Raw genomic sequence first — 23561 nt, forward strand, 5'->3', positions numbered from 1 at the left:
AGCTGACACATTATTCTGAGAGGACGAGATGAGAGAAATGCTTGGTTTCCCTAAAACTAAAATGGGCATTCCAAAGGGAGCAGATGGGTTGACCTCTTTTCCAGTGGTGCACACCCACTGTAGTTGCAGGGGTTGGGACTTGTTAACCAACCAGTCACCTGTAAAACTTCCTTAGGTAGCCGCAGAGGACCAGCATGGGCCACTAGACTGATGTGGGGTTGGAAGTCAGGGGCTGATAAATTCTGCTCTCTTCACTGCCTCTCACTCACTGAATGGCCTTGGCAAGTCCCTTCCATCCCTCTCCCTGGTGCTCCACAGCTGTCACACATCCAAGAGCACTCCTTGCCTGTCTTGTGAGGAGCTGGGGAAGTGGTAAGTGCTATCCAAGTGCCAAGTGTTGTTATCAAAACTCTCTCTGTCAGGTAATGCAGATACATCAACTCTCTGCCCTCTCCAGGCTCGTGACTGTTAGTTAACCTCACCTTGGCACACAAAAACCATGTGGGGAATCAGGTACAAAAACACTCTTCAGTCTTGAAATCACTGACGTCTTCAAGGTCACATTTGGTGACTTCAATACCTGTTTCACAGCTGCAGTTCCATGTTTGGGTCAGATGGTGATAAATGAGGGTGTAACTCATTTGTAATTCCCTCTCTGTCTTCCTAAACATTTTATTTCTTAGGAAGCTGATGCTGCTATGAACATATTGGATTATACTGAATTTGCAATATTCTGCTTTCCAGATATAAATGTTTATATTTAAAATTGCTAAGACTGCAATGCAATAAATGTATCCATGTAACAGTTTGCCTCAATGCATGATTTTTTTTTTGTGCTCTACCAATACAGTGATGTGTGTCAGTGAAGGAGCTGGGACTGCTGTAGTTAGGAGAGATGCTGGGTGTGGAGAATGTGTGAATAAAGCACTGCTATCTGATCCCATAACTGGGGACAAACCAGTCATTTGTGTGTTCAAGAGGGTATTAATCGACAAAGTAACAGTACCATGATACTTGTCTTTTAGAGATGCAGAAGAGAAGCGAACTTCATGTTGATAAGTGTGACCACCAGTGGCCTGATCACCCAAAGGTCTGTTGCTTTAGTGTGTGGTCTTCCACAACGCTGTCAGGAGATGGTTTTCCAGGAACTGGGGAGGCCAGAGCCACTGCTCAGTGTCTGCAGAGCCAGTGGGGAACCTGACTTCCAGGAACCTTTCTAATCCCGTGGTAAGTGATGCTGATACGTTTGGATCAGAGATATCTTCTTAGGGAGAAATTCTTCCTTGTGAGGGTGGGGAGGCCCTGGCACAGATTGCCCAAGGAGCTGTGGCTGCCCCATCCCTGGGAGTGTCCAAGGCTGGGCTGGAGGGGGCTTGAAAGAACCTGGTGTAGTGGAAGTGTCTCTGCCCTTGGCTGGAAGGAGTAATTCCCACTGCAGCCTCGGAACTGTGGGATGAACAGGCGCTCCCTTTCTGTGCAGGGACCCTGCTCTGAGAACCCCATCCCAGGCAGGAGGGGATGCTCCCCTCTGGAGGGGCCCCCTCTCTGCGAAAGGATGGGGGAGATTGTCAGGGCTCTGGATTTCTCCCTTCCATGGGCACTAAATTCTCCAGAAAGGTTATCCAAACACTTCCCTGTGTGCTACAGCCCTTCAGGCTTCTCTTCATTCCCCTGGGAATCTCAGCCAGAGCCTCTCCCTAGGTCCGAGCAGCGCAGCCATGGGAGCGCCAGGCGGGCTCTGACGAGCAGGACTCCGCTGATGCTCCCGCCGGGAAAAACGAGAGATTCGGGCTCGCCGGAGGTACCCCCAGCCGTGCGGTGTGGGGTCTGCGGGGACGGGCCGGGCCCTTTTGGGTCCCGATCCCGATCCCGCTCCCGGCCTGGAGCAGCCGCGGAGCGCCGGGCCCGCGCCCCGCGAGGGGGCAGCAGCGGGCAGGGAAACCCCGCGGCGGCCGTGAGGGGACGGAGGGGACGGAGGGGACGGAGCGGCGGCGGCGCCGCGAACACCGCCCCGGGAGCGGCTCCTGCTGGCACCGTGTGTGCCCGTGTGTGCCCCGTGTGTGCCCCGTGTGTGCCCCGTGTGTGCCCGTGTGTGCCCGTGTGTGCCCCGTGTGTGTGCCCGTGTGTGTGCCCCCTGTGTGCCCGTGTGTGTGCCCGTGTGTGTGCCCCCTGTGTGCCCCCTGTGTGCCCGTGTGTGCCCGTGTGTGCCCCCTGTGTGCCCGTGTGTGTGCCCGTGTGTGTGCCCCCTGTGTGCCCCCTGTGTGCCCGTGTGTGCCCGTGTGTGCCCCCTGTGTGCCCGTGTGTGTGCCCGTGTGTGTGCCCCCTGTGTGCCCCCTGTGTGCCCGTGTGTGCCCGTGTGTGCCCCCTGTGTGCCCGTGTGTGTGCCCGTGTGTGCCCGTGTGTGTGCCCGTGTGTGTGCCCGTGTGTGCCCGTGTGTGCCCCGTGTGTGCCCGTGTGTGTGCCCCGTGTGTGCCCGTGTGTGTGCCCGTGTGTGCCCGTGTGTGCCCCGTGTGTGCCCGTGTGTGTGCCCCGTGTGTGTGCCCGTGTGTGCCCCGTGTGTGTGCCCGTGTGTGTGCCCGTGTGTGTGCCCGTGTGTGTGCCCGTGTGTGCCCGTGTGTGCCCCGTGTGTGCCCGTGTGTGTGCCCCGTGTGTGCCCGTGTGTGTGCCCCGTGTGTGTGCCCGTGTGTGTGCCCGTGTGTGTGCCCGTGTGTGCCCGTGTGTGCCCCGTGTGTGCCCGTGTGTGTGCCCGTGTGTGTGCCCCCTGTGTGCCCGTGTGTGTGCCCGTGTGTGTGCCCCCTGTGTGCCCCCTGTGTGCCCGTGTGTGCCCGTGTGTGCCCCCTGTGTGCCCGTGTGTGTGCCCGTGTGTGTGCCCCCTGTGTGCCCCCTGTGTGCCCGTGTGTGCCCGTGTGTGCCCCCTGTGTGCCCGTGTGTGTGCCCGTGTGTGCCCGTGTGTGTGCCCGTGTGTGTGCCCGTGTGTGCCCGTGTGTGCCCCGTGTGTGCCCGTGTGTGTGCCCCGTGTGTGCCCGTGTGTGTGCCCGTGTGTGCCCGTGTGTGCCCCGTGTGTGCCCGTGTGTGTGCCCCGTGTGTGTGCCCGTGTGTGCCCCGTGTGTGTGCCCGTGTGTGTGCCCGTGTGTGTGCCCGTGTGTGTGCCCGTGTGTGCCCGTGTGTGCCCCGTGTGTGCCCGTGTGTGTGCCCCGTGTGTGCCCGTGTGTGTGCCCCGTGTGTGTGCCCGTGTGTGTGCCCGTGTGTGTGCCCGTGTGTGCCCGTGTGTGCCCCGTGTGTGCCCGTGTGTGTGCCCGTGTGTGTGCCCCCTGTGTGCCCGTGTGTGTGCCCGTGTGTGTGCCCCCTGTGTGCCCCCTGTGTGCCCGTGTGTGCCCGTGTGTGCCCCCTGTGTGCCCGTGTGTGTGCCCGTGTGTGCCCGTGTGTGTGCCCGTGTGTGTGCCCGTGTGTGCCCGTGTGTGCCCCGTGTGTGCCCGTGTGTGTGCCCCGTGTGTGCCCGTGTGTGTGCCCGTGTGTGCCCGTGTGTGCCCCGTGTGTGCCCGTGTGTGTGCCCCGTGTGTGTGCCCGTGTGTGCCCCGTGTGTGTGCCCGTGTGTGTGCCCGTGTGTGTGCCCGTGTGTGTGCCCGTGTGTGCCCGTGTGTGCCCCGTGTGTGCCCGTGTGTGTGCCCCGTGTGTGCCCGTGTGTGTGCCCCGTGTGTGTGCCCGTGTGTGTGCCCGTGTGTGTGCCCGTGTGTGCCCGTGTGTGCCCCGTGTGTGCCCGTGTGTGTGCCCCGTGTGTGCCCGTGTGTGTGCCCCGTGTGTATGCCCGTGTGTGCCCCGTGTGTGCCCGTGTGTGTGCCCGTGTGTGCCCGTGTGTGCCCCGTGTGTGCCCGTGTGTGTGCCCCGTGTGTGCCCGTGTGTGTGCCCGTGTGTGTGCCCGTGTGTGCCCGTGTGTGCCCCGTGTGTGCCCGTGTGTGTGCCCCGTGTGTGTGCCCGTGTGTGCCCCGTGTGTGTGCCCGTGTGTGTGCCCGTGTGTGTGCCCGTGTGTGTGCCCGTGTGTGCCCGTGTGTGCCCCGTGTGTGCCCGTGTGTGTGCCCCGTGTGTGCCCGTGTGTGTGCCCCGTGTGTGTGCCCGTGTGTGTGCCCGTGTGTGTGCCCGTGTGTGCCCGTGTGTGCCCCGTGTGTGCCCGTGTGTGTGCCCCGTGTGTATGCCCGTGTGTGCCCCGTGTGTGCCCGTGTGTGTGCCCGTGTGTGCCCGTGTGTGCCCCGTGTGTGCCCGTGTGTGTGCCCCGTGTGTGCCCGTGTGTGTGCCCCGTGTGTGCCCGTGTGTGTGCCCGTGTGTGCCCGTGTGTGCCCCGTGTGTGCCCGTGTGTGTGCCCCGTGTGTGTGCCCGTGTGTGCCCCGTGTGTGTGCCCGTGTGTGTGCCCGTGTGTGTGCCCGTGTGTATGCCCGTGTGTGCCCCGTGTGTGTGGCCCGTGTGTGCCCGTGTGTGCCCCGTGTGTGTGCCCCGTGTGTGCCCCGTGTGTGCCCGTGTGTGCCCGTGTGTGTGCCCGTGTGTGCCCCGTGTGTGCCCCGTGTGTGTGCCCGTGTGTGCCCCGTGTGTGCCCGTGTGTGTGCCCGTGTGTGCCCCGTGTGTGCCCCGTGTGTGTGCCCCGTGTGTGTGCCCCGTGTGTGTGCCCCGTGTGTGTGCCCCGTGTGTGCCCATGTGTGCCCCGTGTGTGCCCCCTGTGTGCCCCCTGTGTGCCCCTGTGTGCCCCGTGTGTGTTCCCTGATGCTCCGCACGGCCCAGGGCAGGCCCCGGGAGCTCCGTCTCCCCGCCGTGTGAGCAGTGCTTGCGCAGCATCATCGCTCCCTCCGCAACAGGCCCAAGTTCCCCCCTGCAAACAGCCGTCCTGGAGTGGGGCACGGCTGGAGTCACTGGGACAGTCCTCACACAGTCACAGAATAACTGAGGTTGGAAAAGATCTCCAGGACCATCGAGCCCAACCTGTGACTGATCCCCACCTTGTCAGACCAGAGCATGGAGTGCCATATCCATCATTCCTTGAACACCTCCAGGACAGTGACTCCATCACCTCCCTTGGCAGCCCTCACCTCAGGTCAGCGCTGACAACAGGGGGTGATGGCATTGGTCAGAACTGAGTCCCTGTGTGTTGGCCTAGGTGCATCTCTGCAAGCTGACTCTGGTTTGCACCAGAGCCTGCAAACATGGGAACTCCGTGATGGGCAAAACATCACTGGATTTGTCACAGGGAATGTGCAGACATATATCTGAAGACCTTGCAGGGCAGCAGCACTTGGTGGAGGAAACCACGGCCAGGCCAGGCAGGAGCAGCAGCACAGCTCTGCCAGGGAACCCCTGCGGGTGTTGGGTATAGAGGAGTCCTGTAGCTGTCCAGCAGGGATGAGGATGCGGCTGGAGCAAACACCGGCTGTGGGAGCAGTGCAGGAGCTGGTGTTGGATCTTCTAGAACACATCAGGAAACAGTGGCTGGTGCCCAGGCTTAAAACAGGACTCTGTGGGTATCCTTATCTTGTCACATATTTACAGGCAGGAATCACAAATCATTTATACACAATGATGCATTGAAGTAAATCCTATAAAATACTGTTGTTTGAGAATGTGGGTGCTGTGGTAGAGTTCTGTGTAAATGCACCAGAACAGGCTGGAAGAAGGAAAGCAGCCCCTTGTTGTCCTGCCCTCCTGGGGACGAGGCTCAAGCTCGGTACGTTTTTTCCATCAGAGCGTGGTCAATGGAACAATTGTACAACGTGTTGATCAGGAAAAGGATGTGGGAGCTTAAGTGGAAAACCTGATGCTATCGTGCTAACGGCAGAGAGCAGCAGGAAGGATGGCAAACAGGATACTCACCATGCTCAGAGGAAAGAGCTCGGAGCTGGGGCTGCAGGGCTGGAGTCAGCCAGGTCCGTTCTGTGAGCTGGCACAAGCTGGACCAGAAAGCAGAACGTTCCTGGTCTTACACTCCTCTGCTGGGAACAAGGGCTCCCTGCTGATTCTTTTGGGGAAAAGCGAGCAACTGTTGGGCAGCATCCCAAAGTTGGTGGAAAAACCAACTGGAGAAAAAGTTACTTAACAGTTGCCTTGGAGGCTTGGAAATGAGAGCAGTGGGAAGCTGAAAAAAGGAGTGGGGGATACTCTTGGCATGTGAGAGCAAGGAAATGGCTTTCAGTTGTCTTCTTTTGGAGGACTGTCTCGAGGGGAAGGGATCCCATTTGGAATAAGGAGCAGTCAGTGTACATGGGACAGATATTGACTGCGTCTGGAGAGGGTGTTTGGATGAGAGGCACTGGCTGTGTTGGCTTCTGAAGTTGCTGTGTTTGTGGTGTTATGAAAAGCAGGGGTTTAAAAAGTTAATATCTCAGCTGGGCAGAGTATGCTGGTCCAAAGGCAGGTGTCACCCGGGTGGGCTCTGGTCCCCTCCCACATTGTGAGGGCTGGCAGGTGATGTCCCAACACTGAAATGAAACTGGGTGGTGGAGTGAAGGTGCACGGAATCAGATCATTGATGTAACCTTCCCCAAAATCAGCCCAGAGGTGTGAATTTCAATCAACCCCAGCCCCCTCCTGTTTCCTTTGGAGCTGGATATTCTGAAGTGTGTTCCTTGGTGTGTTGCTGGTACTGCAGTAACATTTGTGAGTGTGTGTAGCCTCATTTGCAAACGCTTTGCATCTGGGTTTGCCCACCCTCCTCATGTGCTGACAGTTTTATACTGATAAGATAGTGGCTATTAATTAGTTTATTTTAAAAGCAGCCATGTGCCTGTCATCCCTTGTTGGGTCAAAATGCTCTGAAGTCACCCATTCCTCAGCTTGGTGTTTTAATTAAAAGGACCCTTAAAAGAGGGTGGTTGTGTCTCCTGCTAGTGCAGTCATGGCAAGCCTTAGTGCAGCAGAGTGTGAATCACTCGCCCAGAGCATCCTCTACCCTGGCCTGACATCTATTAACAAGTGTAAACTAGTGAACAAAGAGCTGTGTTAGTCACAGTATCCAGTGTAAGGGTCTCCCAAAACTGCTGTAGGCTGACACGGAGAGATTACAAAAGGCTGCAGCCCCTGACCTCAATAAAGGCTTCAAAGGAATCTCCTGAAAAGTTTTTGCTGCCCAAAAAGGAAATTCTTCTGGTAATGTAGTGCTTTAATAGCCAAAACTACACCAAGGTTTCTGCTGACTGGGTGAAACAACGTCTTTGTTTCACGTGTGAATGCTGTTGTGTAATTTTTTTTTCTCCATTTATGGAAAAAAAAAAAAAAAAGAAGGACTTGAGGCTTACAGGATGAAGGTACCAGCTTGCTCAGGCAGCCACCTGCAGCCACCCAGCTGGGCAGGGCGTGAGGGCAGGAGAGGGGAGCAAGAGCCACACAGGCACCAGTCCCTGGGATGGGCTGGGATGCTGAAATCCCAGCTCCCAGAGAGAGAGGACAAGAGCAGGCAGTGACAGGACAAGGGGGGAATGGCTCCACGCTGAGAGAGAGTAACGTGAGGTTAGATATTAGAGAGAAATCCTTCCCTGTGAGGGTGGTGAGGCCCTGGCACAGGCTGCCCAGAGAAGCTGTGACTTCCCATCCCTGGAAATGTCCAAGGCCAGGCTGAACAGGACTCTGAACAACCTGGGATAGTGGAAAGTTGGTGGGTTGGCAGGAGGCTTGGAATTAGATGATATTTATGGTCCTTTGCAATCCAAACCATTCCAGGATTCTGTGATCTATGAGGACCCTGCCTCAAAGAAAACAGTGGGAAAATCAGCAACTGCTCAGGCACCCACATTTGCTGTGAGTCTGGCCCTGGAGCAGGAGCAGAGAAACCATTCCAGGGCCCCGGAGGAGCCCGGGTAGGAGGTGACAGTGCCACCCGGCCCGTGGGACTGCTCCGGGAGAGGCTGCGGAGCTGACACGGCGGCCGTGCCGGAGCTCGGGCGCTCCCCTCGCTGCCGCTGCCGCTGCCGGGCTGTGCTCCGTCGCACACCAGGTCGTTCCCTTTGCCCCAGCCCCGTTCGCCTCTTGTCAGGCTGCGAGTGCTGAAGGCAGAGCCAGACCCGCTCTGTGCTGTGCGCTGGACCGTGCTCTGCTGGCCGTCATTCCCCAGGCCGGGAGCCGCGGCGATGCTGAGTGCGGGGAGAGGGGAGACCGGGCGGGTCACCCGGCCGGTGCAGTCTGTGTCTAATTAAGTTGAAAACTGTCATCCTGTCTCTCTTCCTGCCTGCAGCCGGCCCGAGGCTTCGGCCGGGGGCGGTGGGCAGCTGACCCTCATCGCCACGGCTGCCCCTGTGGGGCAGGGCACGGAGCTCCCATCACTTTTCCAGCTCTTTTCTGTTTGCAGATATTTGACGTTTCCGTGAGCTGCAAGCCCCAGCACAGGGAGTGGAAGGTGAGGAGCACCCGCTGTGGTTGTATCACATCCCAGAGGCAATGTCCATGGACAAAGCTCAGGTATGACTGCCGGCAGTCAGCAGCTCCCTTTGTCTGCCCAGTGCCACTCCCTGGGAAGGAAAGTGGCTCTGGGACTGTTGTGTGTGTATGAGAGAAAGATGGAAAATGGTCCAGCACCAGGTAGGGAAATTCATGCGCATCAGACTGGGCTGGAAAAGCACTTGGAGGCCAGTTCAGGAAGCTCCAGGTAGGAGCAGACACTTCCTCATCTCCTTTACCCCTCTCAGGGGCACTTGGGAGGATGTGCTCTCCTGTCCGGAAGGTGAAGGGACAAGGGGCAAACAGCGGCAGGTGGAGAGAAAACTGAAAGAACCAAATTTCCTGAGTTTTAGGAATTTAACCCTTAGTGCTCTCCAATCCTGGATTTTGTTTGCAAATCAAAAATGGGGAAAGATTTTGGTAACCTTATAGTATCACCAACAGTTTGTTAAAAGACTAATTGCCAAGTAGCTTATGCATGTGGGACCATTAGTAATTCTGTAGCTATGCAAATTAAAACAGTGATGTATGATTTATAGCTTTAATAATGTTCTGAAGGCTCTTAAATTTTAATCACTTGCAACATCCTTTTTAATATTCAATTACTTTATTAACTAATTAGGTCACTTGCTGAAAAAGCACATAAGGCTGGTGCTATTTTAATATCAGCTGAACATCACAAAATACCTTTGAAATGGTGTAAATGGTTTATTTATTTTAAATAGATCATTAAGATGCTGTAATTAATAAATCAATTACAGAAAAAAAAGACAAGGAATTGATAGATGCCAAATCACAATAGTGGTGGCTTCTGTGCTTACTTTATAAACGTTCACAGAGATGCTGAACTTGGTGAATGTGGCCACTGAAGCACCTTCCTGGATAATTCATATTCAGCTAAAGGGATAAGGTCTGAGATATGCTTGGTTCATTATAGATGCTTTTTGTATGGATTTAGCTTTCTGATTGATAAAAGCTCCACAGATGACCTTGAAAAGTGAAAGTACTTAAAAGGACAGCCCTCCTTTGCCTCGTGCTCTTTTGTCTGCCTCAGAAAAAGATAAACCCGTGGCATCTGCGAGCGCTGCCGATGCCGGGCTGAAAGGGAGAGCTCCGGGCAGGGCAGGGGCGGGTCCCACTGACCGAACTGCTCCCCTCACCGCGGGCAGCCCTTGCTGCTGCCCGGGGGCTGTGGCGGCACAGCAGCAGAGCAAGGAGAGAAAATTCCAGCCCTGCAGAAGCCAGGAAAATGCTCGGCTGTAGTGCAGAGTTTACACCTCCCCTTCACACCAAACCTTGAAGTAAAACTTCACATCTCCGGAGTTAAACTTGTCACCGGTGAGGCTGCAACTCTGGAAGAGACTTTGAGTAATCTCTGTCTTAAACTAAGGGTAAGACAAACACTATTCTAGGAATTAAGTCAATCTTATTAACAGATTTTGGTTTAAATTATATTGATGTGATGACACAAAGTGCAAATTTTCTCTCTTGAGAAGCTGCTAGTAAGATCTGCAGTAATTACAGAGCACTCATCTTCCCATTGTAACTTCTCTTGCTTCCATTTTCTTGTAACAAAAACCTGTAAATCCAGGGGCAAAAAGCTTCATGTTAAAATTTCTGAACAGAAGGCTGCCCTTTACGATTGAGCTGCAAAGAAAACTACACCAAATCTCAAATGGTAGGGTTTTCTGGGAATTGAAACATACATGGTGTAAGTCTGGCTCTAAGGCAGAGTCCAGGTCAGGTACCAGACTTACCCCAGGTCCCAAACCCAAAATAAATCCTGCCCCTGTCCCCATCCCAGGGGCACCTGCAGCCCAGCTCCTCTGCAGCTGTCAGTGCCCTGGTCCAGTAGTGGGAAATAATGGACTGAGCCAAAATAATGGATTTTCTCTTAGGAAAATTCCACCTAGGTGCCATTCCTCACTGCTGCAAGAGGCTGCTGCGTGGGGTGTCCATCCCTTGTAAGGAAGGGCCCACTGGACTAACACAGGCTGTGCAGAAGGGATAGAGAGCCCCAAAATAAATCCAACTCACATTTTATGGGAGCTGCCACAGAAACAAAGGCACAGAACAACTGTAAGGTACCAAATGCTTGGGAGAACGTATGAGCTTCCTGCCTTGGAACGAGCACAGATACAACCCTTCAGGGGTCAGAGATACCTGTACAGTCACATGAGGTCACTGTCCCTGTTTTAAGGGGATTCGTTTCACCCTACAACAATCCTGTTGTACAACACGGCTCAGGGGCTGTTGTGAGCCTCCTAACAAAGCCCCAGCTCTCAGTCAAATAGGAGCATTTTTATCACATTCCTGTAACTTCTCCCCAGTCATTTATTCACGTGAGCGATTCCTGCGTGGCTCCAATCATTGGTGTGGGAAACCCCACACCCTCCTCTGCCAGACCCAAAAGGACACAGCTGCTGGAGTGGCAAATAAAAGGCCGCCGGTGCCTTTTCTCCAACCCAGCCGGTACCGGGAGAGATGCGGAGGCAAAGGGCGGCAGCAGCGCTCGGCGGGCCCAGCCCGTGCCCGCCCCGGAGCCGCCGTTAACCTCCCCCGCTCGATTCAATGTGACAGTGACACTTCACAGCACATTGCACCCAATCTCATTTGAAGCTGACAAAGATTGTTTCTGTTTTATATCTATTGGTTTATTAATGGCCTACAGCCTCTTAAGCAGATGCATATTCATTAGATAGCCAGCTGTTAGGAGGTTCCCAGATGTCGAAAGTAGCTCTGTCTTGGTATACATTCTTTTTTTTTCCCTTCTCATGGAACAAAGTAATTGTAGCTCGATTAAAGAACCAGTTAATTACTGAGCCAGTACCTTATGGCACGATTTAAAAAAAAAAATCTGGAAATTTGTGAGGAGTAAAGACATTTTTAAAAACAGAGATGAGCTGAGCCTTTGCTGTGTCGTACACACCCAGGAATTATGTAGAAGTAGAGATTGGATTACTCCATGTAAAGAACCCTCAGCTGCAGAATCCAGGGATACACTGAGGTCTGCAAAGGCACCTTTCTTCATTTTCCCCATTCTGCAGATTTTCTCTTACCTCTTATCATTCCTTAGGTGAATAGTGGATGCAGAAACACATAAAAAATGAAAATGAGACACATCTCAGTTTTTAAAGGTCATTTTACATGGAGAAGAAAAATTCCACAGTATCCCAGCTAGATAAAACTGTGACCAGATCATTGAACAAGCTGTAAAGATTGACTTACAAATTCCAGGGGCCATCCCTCTGAGTCTCACAACATTAACCCAGCTCACCGAGATGTCTTTGCAACTTCTTTTCTCAAGATCTAAAAGCAGCTCCCAGAAGCAGGGCTACCACCAGCATCGTCCCACCACCACCTCCAGGAAGCCCTTTGTCCATGGAAATGTTTAAACTTCTAAAATCAGCTCCAGGTCCATGGGATACGGGAAAAAAGGTTCCTGGGGATTGTGGTTTCTGCCTACCTGCACACAGCAAAGCCCCACTCTGTCCCAAGAAGGAGCTGCACTTCCATCACCAGGAGAGGAAGAAGAGTTTGAAACCCTGAAACAATTGAAAACCTGGAACAATTCCAAATTTTAGTCAGTGACGCCTTAGAATAAAACTTGTGAGGAAGGAAAAAAATTAAAACCAAAAATGCCCTCAGCATTAAAAACCTTAATCAGAAGCCAGCGATGCCACTATAAAATGTCATCTGCTGTGAGCGTGTTTACAGTCGAGCACAGAGGAACACGGAGGCAATTTTGTAGAGTGACTCCTGGAGCAAAGGCCTCTGAGAATAAAAGTGTCTTTAGATATTTGTTATCCTGTTATAGCTGGTATCACCTTGAGTATACAATGCCTGCCTGCATTATGTAAACACTTCATTGATAAATCCCTCCCCCCCTCCCCTAAGCTGTGTCAGACTGTTCTTAGCTGACAGATAGAGCTGAAACAGATGCTGCTATAAATACCCTTGTTTAGCCGTTTTGAATATAATTTCTTTTGTAGAACATGGTGGATGCTCTAGTTATCACTGAACTTGCACCTGTGCTGGAATTTATTACTCCTTTGTACACATCAAGATGCATTTTTTTAATGATTCTATAAAAAACCCAAACACAGTTGGGTTCTGCTGCCCTTTTCTCCTCTTCTGAAGTAGAGACAACCTTTACAAAGGATTGCACCCATTTTAATTGAACTCTTTTAAAGTTTAGAAGCTACACAATCCAGAGGTGGTAAAAGTTTAACTCTCAGGACCAAACACACAGTTTGTTTATAGAATCATGTAATTCTATATATTAAATTTTTTGTTTCTGTATACAACACCCAGTCAGCCAAAACTTTCTGGAAAGCTCACAGATACAGCTGTGCTTCAAAATGAAGCAAGCAGTTGTACTAACACAGCAGCGTGATTTTGGGTATATTTGATTCTATAATGCAGCAGGTGATAAGTGGTAGATCTGTCCCCATTCACTTAACAGCTCATCTGTATTTTCACCTGGAAAGGTAATTTCTAGTTTAAAGATATTATTTTGTTCGTACCTGAAATATCAGAGATGGATACATTTTATGGTATTCATCTTAAACAAGTTCAATATTGTTCTAAGCAAATACCCATTTTCTATTCAGTCTTTAAATGAAGATGTAAACCACATTCTGCTAAGCACTGCTACCTGTGATCCATGTGAACTGGGGAGAAAACTTCCAGGCTTTCATCACTGCAGAAAAGGTGCACAGGGACGTACCTGGCCCATGTTCTGAAAGAATCTTTCCAGGGTTTCTTTCCTGATGTTTATTTTGGTTTGAAGGACTTTGTTCTCAGCCCCCTGCAGAGGACCTGGCTGGCTGACAAAGCTCCTCTCACACCCCACACTCACTCCCTGCTTCATAAGGAGAACACTGATCCATGGATGAGCAGAGATCAGTTCATCCCTGTGGCTGCTCCCTGAGCCGGGGCACCCTCGACTGAGGTGGGCTTGGCACACAGACCCACCCCAAAGTGACCACGTTTTCCACTGGACTTACTCCAACCCTGACAGATCTGCTTCGTTATCACCAATGCCAATTAGAAGCAAAACCAAGGCTCCTCTGAAGAGACGTGAACAACCTGACCAGGGACACGTCCCTTCAGCCCAGAGCTGACTGCTTCACTGGCCAAACCCACCTCAGAGGGACAGCACGAGGAGCAGACTCATCCTGCTCACCCCAAACCCTCCAGGGGGGATTGAGAAGCACCGCACCCTCCAGCACAGGATAACAGCACCGGCTCCAGGTTCAGCTCTCCTCAGCCCCATCCCCAGCCCTGCTAGGAGCTTCCTTCCCACCACAGTTCTGCAGACACTGAACCAGTCTGAGCCTCCCCATCTGTTCCAACCAGAGCGTTTGAGGGTGATTATTCCAAATAAGAGTAAAGGTTTCAGAACAGGAACCAGAGCCATCTCTCCTACTCAGCCGCTGAAGGCTGCCTTGATTACTTTGATGTAACAACACTTGAAAGCTCCTATTCTTTGAAACTAATTTAAACACATTGAATTGTTGAAAGATTAAAAACCGCAGTCAGCTAATTACACTCACTCTCATCTCTTATTCAGCAAATGAATCACTTTTCATTACCACTTAGCTGAAGTACATGAATTTCTGCCTAATTAGAAATGTTGTAGATGGAGCATTAGCAAGGCTGGAGCGGGTCAGGATATCTTGCCTGCTTCATTTTTAATTCCTAACGGTAGAGCCAGATAGGAAAGGCTTCAGATAAGAAGTCATTAAACAATTTTAAATTATTTATAAAAATTACTTTGCCCAAATTATAATTATTTTTTTTCCCCAAATGCTCTCATAAACGTCAAATGGAATGAAAGGAAAAGCAGCCCAACATTGATTTTAATGAACATTTTAATGTTATGTATAACAGAACATTATGAATACAATGGAAACAAAGTTTTATCAATTTAATAATAAAAAAGAAATTCAACATAAGAAAAGGGAGGCAATAAATTTCATACCTACAGTATAGTGCGTATTCTTAACAATATTCCCAGCTTGTGAATATAACAATGTCTTTGTGTTCCAGGTTCTAAAATCTTGATTCATGTGAAATTAAATGCAGAATTACAGAAGGAAAAACAACCCCCCCCAAAACCTTAATTCATTCTTTTGCTTTCAGTAAATCAGTAAAATCTTTGACTGCTACAGGTCTCCTTTATTAATATATATATTTTTTACTCCTCTATTGGATTCCACAGCTGCTAATGCCATATTTACACAAAAGAATCACCAAGTGTTGTATAAAAGTTAGGATCCAACGCCATTGGATTAAGTTAGGTTCTACATTTACATCACTGAATGTGATCCACCTGCTGCTGATGCCCTAAACCAGTGGCTCCTCAGGGACGTTGGTGATAAAAAGGATGCCAAGCGCCACTGGAGAAGAACTCCAGGAAATGCATTTCTGGAGTCTTCTGAAAGGAAACCTTCCAGCAGTCTTGGATAAAGCTTCTCCCAGACCTGAATGGGATATCAGTTGTAAGATAATGTTAAGAACCCAAAAATCTGTTGATCACCAAATTGCTGAGAGAGGATTTTTACAATAAAAATTTGGGTAATACAGCAGCGTGGCTGGAACATTAGCAAAAGTATATATACATTCCAGGTCCCTTTGAATTAGCCATAGTCACATATGTAAGCCATTTTTGGACAAAAATATATATTCTTATAAAAAACTGATCATAGTACTTGAGTGACTTCACAATTGTGGACTCAGTGGTAGTAAAAGGAATGATCCAATTATGACAAAGCGATCAGGGAGAGGGGGAAAAAAAAAGTCAAAGCTCTTCAAGAAAAAAGAAAAGTATAAAATTAGATTCAAACATTTTTACCCAGTCCCCAATCTAGTCTTCCATCAAGTCTCAAAGTTAAAATTGGTTCTTCTACGTAGGAAAGGTTTTTTGATGGTCTTAATACAAATTATTTTGCAAAATCATCCAACACATTCCTTAGAAGAATCTCTGACCTCTCCAGAATTTGAACACTAGTTATTTCAACACTTAGAAAATAGCTTTTGGTTCTTTATGTAGACACTTTAACCGATAAAGAAAAAAAAAAGTATTGATCAGTGTTGCCCATCCCTTCCCCAGCTATATTTTGTGCAGCTAAAAATCCTTCATTCAGTCTGCCCATTTATCTTATTTTAATCTCGTTTTATTTATTTATTTTACAATCTTTATTTGCTAAAATTGGCAAAATTTGCAAAGGCATCTTGCTTGGGCTGTACAGTCCCAGGAGTCAGCGAGGTCATGGCCATGTTGGGTACCCCCATTCCTATCGTGCCCATGCCCGTGGCCGGCACTCCCACGTTCATGCCCATCATCCCCTGGTTCATGATGGGCGTGGGGGCCATGGAGCCCATGCCCATGGCCCCCGACATCACCCCGGGCATCGCCAGCCCCACGGGCCCCCCCAGCAGCGCTGGCTGGCCCCGCACGGGCAGCACGCCGGGCTGGGGGCTGAGGTTCACTGCTGCAAAGTTCTGAGTGATCACATTCAGCGGCTGTTGCATATCTGCGGCAAAGAGAGAGAGCAGCGGTCACTGCGCGGGGCCTGGGGACACCGGGGGGGTCAGGGGAGCCTGGGGACACCGGGGGAGCTCAGGGGGGCCTGGGGACACCGGGGGGGCTCAGGGGGGCCTGGGGACACCGAGAGGGCTCAGGGGGGCCTGGGGACACCGGGGAGCTCAGGGGAGCCTGGAGACACCGGGGTGGCTCAGGGGAGCCTGGAGACACCGGGGTGGCTCAGGGGAGCCTGGAGACACCGGGGTGGCTCAGGGGAGCCTGGAGACACCGGGGTGCTCAGGGGAGCCTGGGCACACTGAGGGAGCTCATGTATTTTAAGAAACTTGTGAGGTCACTGCTGTGAATACGATGGCCAGGCCTGCAGCCATTTTGTGATTCGGACATCAGGAGGAATTTCTTTACTGAAATAGTGGTCAGGTATTGGTAGGGGTTGCCCAGGGACATCTGGAGTCCCCATCCCTGGAGGTGTCCAAGGAGCTCAGGGCTCTGGGCTGGGTGGGGATGGGTCACAGGTTGGACTCAGAGATCCCTGAGGTCTTTTCCAACCAATAAATACTCTAGAGAAGTTCTAAAGATTAGAAAGTCAAGATATAGCAATGGTGCAAGCTCCACAGCAGAATCTGCACAGGCACAGCCTCCTGAACATACCAATCTCCATTTAAAGAACATCACTTGTGCCACAATGGCACAGTGGTTTACGAAACAAGTGTGACTAAAGGAAGGAAAACAGTAATGGAGAGAAGACTTGGATCTCAGGGACAGCCTATGGAACACAGACAGGGCTGAGTGTGCAAAACAGTGCAGTGATCACTTACTCTGTTGCTGCATCATGGTATTAAGCGATGGCTGTTGGGGCTTGGAAGGCTGCATCCCAGGTACTAAATTGTCCAAACTGATATTTACACTGGGATCTGACCAAGTTGAGGGTAGAGTTTTGCTTGCATTTTTCTGGACCATCTCTGTCCTTGCATTATAAAGTGAATTAGGTTTCGGCATCATCGGGTTCACGCTTTGCAGAGGCTAAAAAAGAAAAGTTTGTTGGGATTCACTTGAAACAATTTAGTGGTAGGAAACAAGACTAAACAAGTATTCAGTTTTCCACAGAAGATAATAAAAACCCACAAAGCCATGAACTCTTCCAGAGTAGGGCTGCCAGGTGCTGTTCTACAGTTACATTAAGGGAGTATTTGTAAGCAGAGTCCCACATCAGTGTGGGGTGACAGTGACCAGCAGCAGTTTTGAACTCAAACATGCCAATTCTTCCCTCCCAAGACCAAGCTGATCCAGTTTCCAACCCACTCCCCACTGCAGCAGGCACTTCTGTCTTCTGGAGAAGAGACCAGTCCTCACCTCCACCTGCTTGAGGATGGAAATCTGTAACATTCTGTGGAGAATGGCTTTCCACTACCAAACTCAACTGCTCCAACAAAGCAGCTACACCTTCCTAGGGCAACAAAGCCCACCTTCAAGGAGACTTCTCTGATTAGGAGGCAATTGAAAAAATTTCAATAAAATACTGATCACATCTGAGTGACCAGGTCTAATGCATTCCAGAAGAGGAGTGAGTTCATTTTCAAAGCTGTGATTAAGGAGAAGGTCATTAGCAAACTAGCAAGAGCAGCATACCTGTGACCTGGACATGGGCAAACTGACACCCACGGAATTGGAACTCATCATGGAGAAATTCATGCTTTGTGAGGAGGTCATGGTTGTCTGAGAGGGTCCCATCAAATCAAAAAGATCCACAGAGTTGGAAGCAGCTGGAGGCTGGCCCGGAGCTGGCTGTGAGCCACCGAAGAGCTCTAGAGCTGGCTGCTGTGCTGTGCTGCTGAAGAGCTCTCCAGACGGAGCACTGGCACAAGGAGAAGCTTGGTTGAAGGCACTCCAGTCACCAAAGTCTCCATTTCCACTTGTTGCTGTACCTGAAGGAAAGGCAACAGTGTGGGAGGAAGGGAGACAGAGAAGACAAGACTTAGAGAAAGGCACTGAGCAAATGCCATATCCCATGAACTGAAACAAATGAGAGCTGATCTGTGCCTGTCCAGATTAACATCTGCAGGTAGAACCTCCATCTGGACATCATTCCCTCTCATGAATATTCCAACAGTTTTAACAAGGTACGAAAGGAAATATGAAACACTCGTACACAGAAAGTAGAAGATGTTTGATAAGATGTCACCTGTGGATGCCAGGCAAGCAGGGACAGGTTTGCTTCAGTTGAAGTACAACTGGAAGGTAACTTGGGGTAGACTGGAGACTACAGTCAGAACATCCAGAACTTGGATGATATTTATCAACCTTTTTTTCTTGGCATTCTGGTACTTGCAGAGAGAGCAGTTGTCAGGAACAAGCAACTGGATAAAGCAAATTCCATCGTGATAACGACAACTACATCCAAATTTGGTTGTATACAACTGGAGCTTTTTGTATAAAACCATGCTGAGGGGAATAAAACCCAGAACTTTGAGAGCAGGTTGCCAGGGAAAGCTTATTGAGGTGATAAGGAATAAGCATTTCCCATCCACGAAGTGCTCATGTAAAACACATCCGGTTTTTTAAATTTGATTCCTGAACTAAATGCCTTGATTTGAAGCAGAAATTTCATTTTGATTCAACCATTTCTCTCAGTAGCAGCTTTGCTGAACTCTCGTAGTTCATCACTTCAACACTGTTCCATTTCAACAGATGTGGGTTTTGGAGACAATTGTTATTAAATCAGAACACAGAACTCAGAGCTCTCTCTGTATTTCTCTGTGAAGGCAAAGCCAACAGCGTGAGCTGTTTGTAGACACCTGCAAGGGCACCTCCTCAGCATCACAGATGTTGTGACACAAACCAGTGAACTGAGAGTGTGTCAAACCTTGGAGTCAAACAGGAGGAGATGTTCCCTCCCTCAAAACACGTGTTTCCCTATGAACAGGGAAAGTGTTGATTCACAGCAGTGATGGGGGAAGAAAGGCTTAAAACAGCATTTGCAGAAGATGCTGAATATAAAGCAACACCATGTAAAAGCTCACAGGCTACACAGGAATCACACTTGGAGCCTGGGCCACTGGCCAGCTCAGCTTTTTGGTTTTCTCTCACTGATTCACTTTTGGCACTTCAGCTACATCACAAACAACAGTGCTGCCATAGGAAATGAACTCTGAGTGCTGGTGAAGATTTAAATCATCTCTTGGATTTCTTTAGCTGACTGAACAAAGACTCAAACACGTAGAGCTGGGGCAGATGAATCCAGTGCCAGCCTCTATTTCCTGCCCTATGCAATGCTGCTTCCATAATGTATTCCACCCACTCATGGGTAACTGCAGCAGCCTTTTACACTTTGTGTAAATATTTATCAACACACACCTTCAACCTGTAGTCATCTCCCTTTACCAACACATTACAATTTAAAGAATAGTAGGAGAGTAAATTTGTTCACAAAATCCAAGTATTGCCAACAACTTCAGTGCATGAAGTGGGCTAATATTCATTAGCTCAGGGCCTTGCTAGAACATCTGCTTTGATCTTCCTCACAAAGAGGCACTATATTAGAATGTTTCAATTAGTATTACATATTAAAAATTAAAACCTACTTTAAATATTCTTGATAGATAAGTAAATGCTGAGTGTGCTCCTTCTGTGTTCAGACCTGTGCACTGAGCACCAATAATGGAAATGGGGGTAAAAGGGAGAAGGTTTTGCCCCTTCAGTAGGACTTCAAAGATGATTAATCAAGAAGGAAAAGATTTCTAGAGGGGCTTACACTGTTCAGGAATGATTAATCATTTCACAGGACTCCTTGTCCCTTGCATAATGGTGATTGGAATAGATTAATCATGTTAATGCAGATAAAGGATTGTATCAATTTAGACTGTATTAACACAGGAGTTATTTGCATAGTAGGCAGCTTTATGTTTGCAAAACAACTCGGGTTTGAACTGTGAAAGCCTGTAAAAAACCAGAGCAGCTCTTGCCTACCAAGTAAATTGAGGGTTTCTGAACTAACCCAGGCTCAGTAGAGCCTTCCCAGCACAGCAAAATAAAGCAGGAGATGTAAACACGCTGATTAAAGCTGCCTCCCAGGTAGATTTGCTGCTCAGCCTCTTTGCTGTTCTTTTCTCATTTCCCTGGCTGTGAAACTCCCATCACAAACACCACTCCTGCTCAAATTAACTTCACAAAGGACAGCCAGCCAGCTCTCCTCACTGCAGGGGTGTCTGCAGCCCTGTAGGATCCCACAAACATTCCACCAAAGGAAAATGGATCACTTTAGGCTGTTTCCAAGCATATTTTATTGATTTCCAGTCCCATTTTAAGGGAAACCTTTTTAGATGGTGGCCATGTCTCCTGATAAGCTTGTCTGTCTGCAGGTAAAATGTCTGCACTGAGCCAGGCTGCATCTTCCTTCCTCCCAGAGCACTTGTGGTCCAGCTACACACACACAGTTTACCCTGGAAAGGGAAGGCACTTTCAATAATGCCACACGGCCTCTCTTGCCCTCCTGCCACCCTTCAGGAGCTCTGCAATCCCTCAGTCAATCCTACCTTGCGACGATGGGAAACTCGCTGAAGCAGCAGGTGAACTAAAATCAGCAAATCCTCCAAAGGGGTCACTTGATCCACCTAGAACAGAGGGAAGCCAAACGCTGTTACAGGACTGTGCAAAGATCCATGGCTGCAAATGTGTGTGGGATTTATGAAGAAAAGCTGTTCTGCACTTGACACGATGGATTTATTGATTCTGCTCCCTAAGTCAACTCTGTTTTCCTGTTCATTGCCAGACTATGTTTATACAAGCCTGAGCAACAATAAACTGGATTATTTCCAACTGCCTTGCAGATCTTGCAGCTTTGTTTTCCATGGGAAGGACTAAAACATGCAAGTTTTGTCACCTCTAAATATAATTTCAGAGATATTAAAAAGACTAACAAGTTTTTAACTAGGGAGTGATGCTACCAGTTTGGCACTTTGTAAAATTAAAAATTTGGAAGCATAATATAAAAAGGCCAAACATTCTTATTGTATAAAAGTTAATTTATTATGCTTCCTATGAAAAATTACACGTCACCTTATATTTAGTTTTTGTGTTACTTAAAGCATGAATGATTCTGCAATGATCTTGAAATAGGACTTCAAGGACAGAGCTTGCATTTGTGTTCATTTTTTATAACTTTGCTTCCTTTCTACAGCAAGAACATTAAGTTTTCCAGCTAGGCATTTGTATACAACATATAAATAATTAACTTCTGAATACAGCATAGTAACGATTTTTCACTAAAAAGATACGGCCAAGGTATAAAAGCAGAAGATTTAAGATTTAAGAATCATATCGTAAAGCTGATTTTTAAAATAAACTCGGGAAAGTTACAAAAATCACCTAGTTATGGTTGGTACTGCTCTTAAGCAGGGATTCCACTGAGCAGAGGAAGGCAAGAAGTGGACCTGATCTGTTTGTCCTCAAAGATTTCACCTCCAAGCAGTCCCACCCTCAGAAGAAGCTGCAGCAGTTCAATTATTCTGCTTTTAGTGTTGTGCGTACATTATATAGGTTACATCACAGCTGCTTAGCCTGCAGTGCTTAGGAGGCAGCCAGGTGGGACTGGAACATCTGTGCTGCACTCAAACACCACCAGGGACAGCTTCCAACATCTGGTGCCATTTCGGAATTGTCTTATCGCTGCAAGACATTCTGCCCCATCTGCTGCTCTCAACTGGGTTAATTAAACCAGAACCATCTTCTTTTTAATAAATGGCCAGCAGTAATAAAAGGAACCATTCGCTTCCTAATACATGTGTACTTGTATTTCTTTTTAATGTTATTTTACTGTAGACATTGCCAGGAAGGCGACTGTTCTTCCAAGGGGAAATGCCTTCTTGCTGAGTGCGTGGTGCAGGATATAAAACACGAGCACAGAATGCAAGGATGGTCTCTGGATTTTCAGACACAGCACTGCAGAAACTCCTTTAACACCTCTTTCAAGAGGGAAACAGCTTCATATCGAGTTAAGAAATTTCTTCAACACAAATTCTGAAGTGATCTAATAAGCATCTTGTGTTTATACACAAGTTTTATTCTGACACTCAAGAATGAAAAAAGGACAGTGAAATATCAAACTAAAAACCTGATCTGATCCTGTTTACCCTGTCTACTGCACTGAACATTTTCAAGTAATTTTTTCCCCACATACGGGCTCACAGAGTTCAGAGCAGGTTAATGGTTTGAGAGTTTATATGCTGAATGAGCAACGCAGATGACACACTCCTGACCACATGCTTGAAGGAAAAAATAAAAATCAATGCTCCCTGACAGTGCCTAGGGATTAATTTAATTTTAAAAACAGAACTAGGTTCAAATCCAAAATAACCCCTTAACATCTTCAGTCAAGTTTAACTTTTCCTCACCATCTCTTGCCTGTTTTCAAGTGAAATTGAGTTTCAGAGAGAGGCGACAGAGATTAGGCTGGACGCAGTAACTCTCTAAAGAAAGGTTAAGGAACCTCAGCTCAGTAACGCCAAAAAATCCTCCCTGCATGTCTAACCAGGGGTTTTACATCTTCTCTTTCATGGCAACCAAGCACCCCCTCACATACAAACTGTGTTGCTCCAGTAAAGAGTAACACTGAGCCCAATCAACCCTTTCATACCTCCTCACCTGCAAACACAGAGATAAGCAAACCCTGAGTTCCCTGAGCTCACATCACTTCCCTGCCAGCTCCTTCACAGCACACATCAAAGGCTGCATGTGACCCCTTCCCTCTGCCCTGCCTGACCCTGGCAATGTTCCCACACCCTGTGCTCAAGGAGCAGTGGTCAGAACAAGTGACCTGCCCGTGGAGGACACTGCTAATCCTCTCAACGTGAGCAAGCCTCAAAGAGTCCCACACGAGATCTGTCACTGCAGATGAACCCTTTCCATCTGCCTGCTCAGGTCAGCAGAGGTTATTTAGCAGGACCAGCTGGTAATGTGCCTCTTCTCAGCACCATTTCTAAATGCTGCTTTGGAAAAAGGAGGAGAAAAGATAAAAAAAAGAAAAAAGGCTGACTACAGCAACGAGCCAAACTGATGGGAGATTTAAATACACTGCAATACAGAAGCTGCCATAGTTCTGTTTGAAATATGGGCAGGTTCACTTTGAAGAAGAAATATTTATTCTCAATAGGATCTTATTTTTATAAAAATAAAAACATAGACACTGTATATAAAACAAAAAAAGGTTCCAATCTCTTCTGCCATAAAAATCAGATGGAAAAAAATTCAGTATTGACTTGGGATAGTGGTTCTGATTCAGGATCTTAAACTTTCATGGAACTGTGGTAACTCTGGTACACATTTAGAGGATGAAGAACATGCTTTAAAATGAGTAATTTCACTTTTAGGTATCAACTTCTTTTTGGTTCCAGGGTTTGGATGAACCAAGTACCAGAGAAAATAAGACAAAGAAACAAGTTTGCCATATACCTCAGATGAAAGCTTCCATGAAGATTATCCATCTGCCCAGCCTTTGAACTGCACTATGAGAAATGCTTGAATATGAATGGATTGCACTTGCTTTTAGAGTTAATTATAAATAACTGCATTACATACACAGTTTCTGACAGACTGATCTAGCAGTTAATCT

The 23561-nt window shown here is 48.8% G+C and overlaps 1 protein-coding gene across 2 annotated transcripts in view; it reads right to left on the reverse strand.

The window, feature by feature from the left end:
* Positions 1–14264: 14264 nt before the first annotated feature.
* The window catches only part of CLINT1 (clathrin interactor 1), a 45269-nt gene continuing 35972 nt past the window's right edge, over positions 14265–23561 (reverse strand). For both annotated transcript variants that reach the window (XM_063413416.1, XM_063413414.1), the window contains exons 9-12: positions 20488–20565; positions 17585–17880; positions 16774–16978; positions 14265–15947 (exon numbers count right to left, since the gene is read on the reverse strand). In XM_063413416.1, the coding sequence (XP_063269486.1) occupies positions 15610–15947; positions 16774–16978; positions 17585–17880; positions 20488–20565 (917 nt within the window). In that variant the 3' untranslated portion in view covers positions 14265–15609. The remainder of the gene's footprint in view (positions 15948–16773; positions 16979–17584; positions 17881–20487; positions 20566–23561) is intronic.

Source organism: Prinia subflava, chromosome 16 (genome assembly GCF_021018805.1).
Source record: "Prinia subflava isolate CZ2003 ecotype Zambia chromosome 16, Cam_Psub_1.2, whole genome shotgun sequence".
Taxonomy (NCBI): Eukaryota; Metazoa; Chordata; class Aves; order Passeriformes; family Cisticolidae; genus Prinia; species Prinia subflava.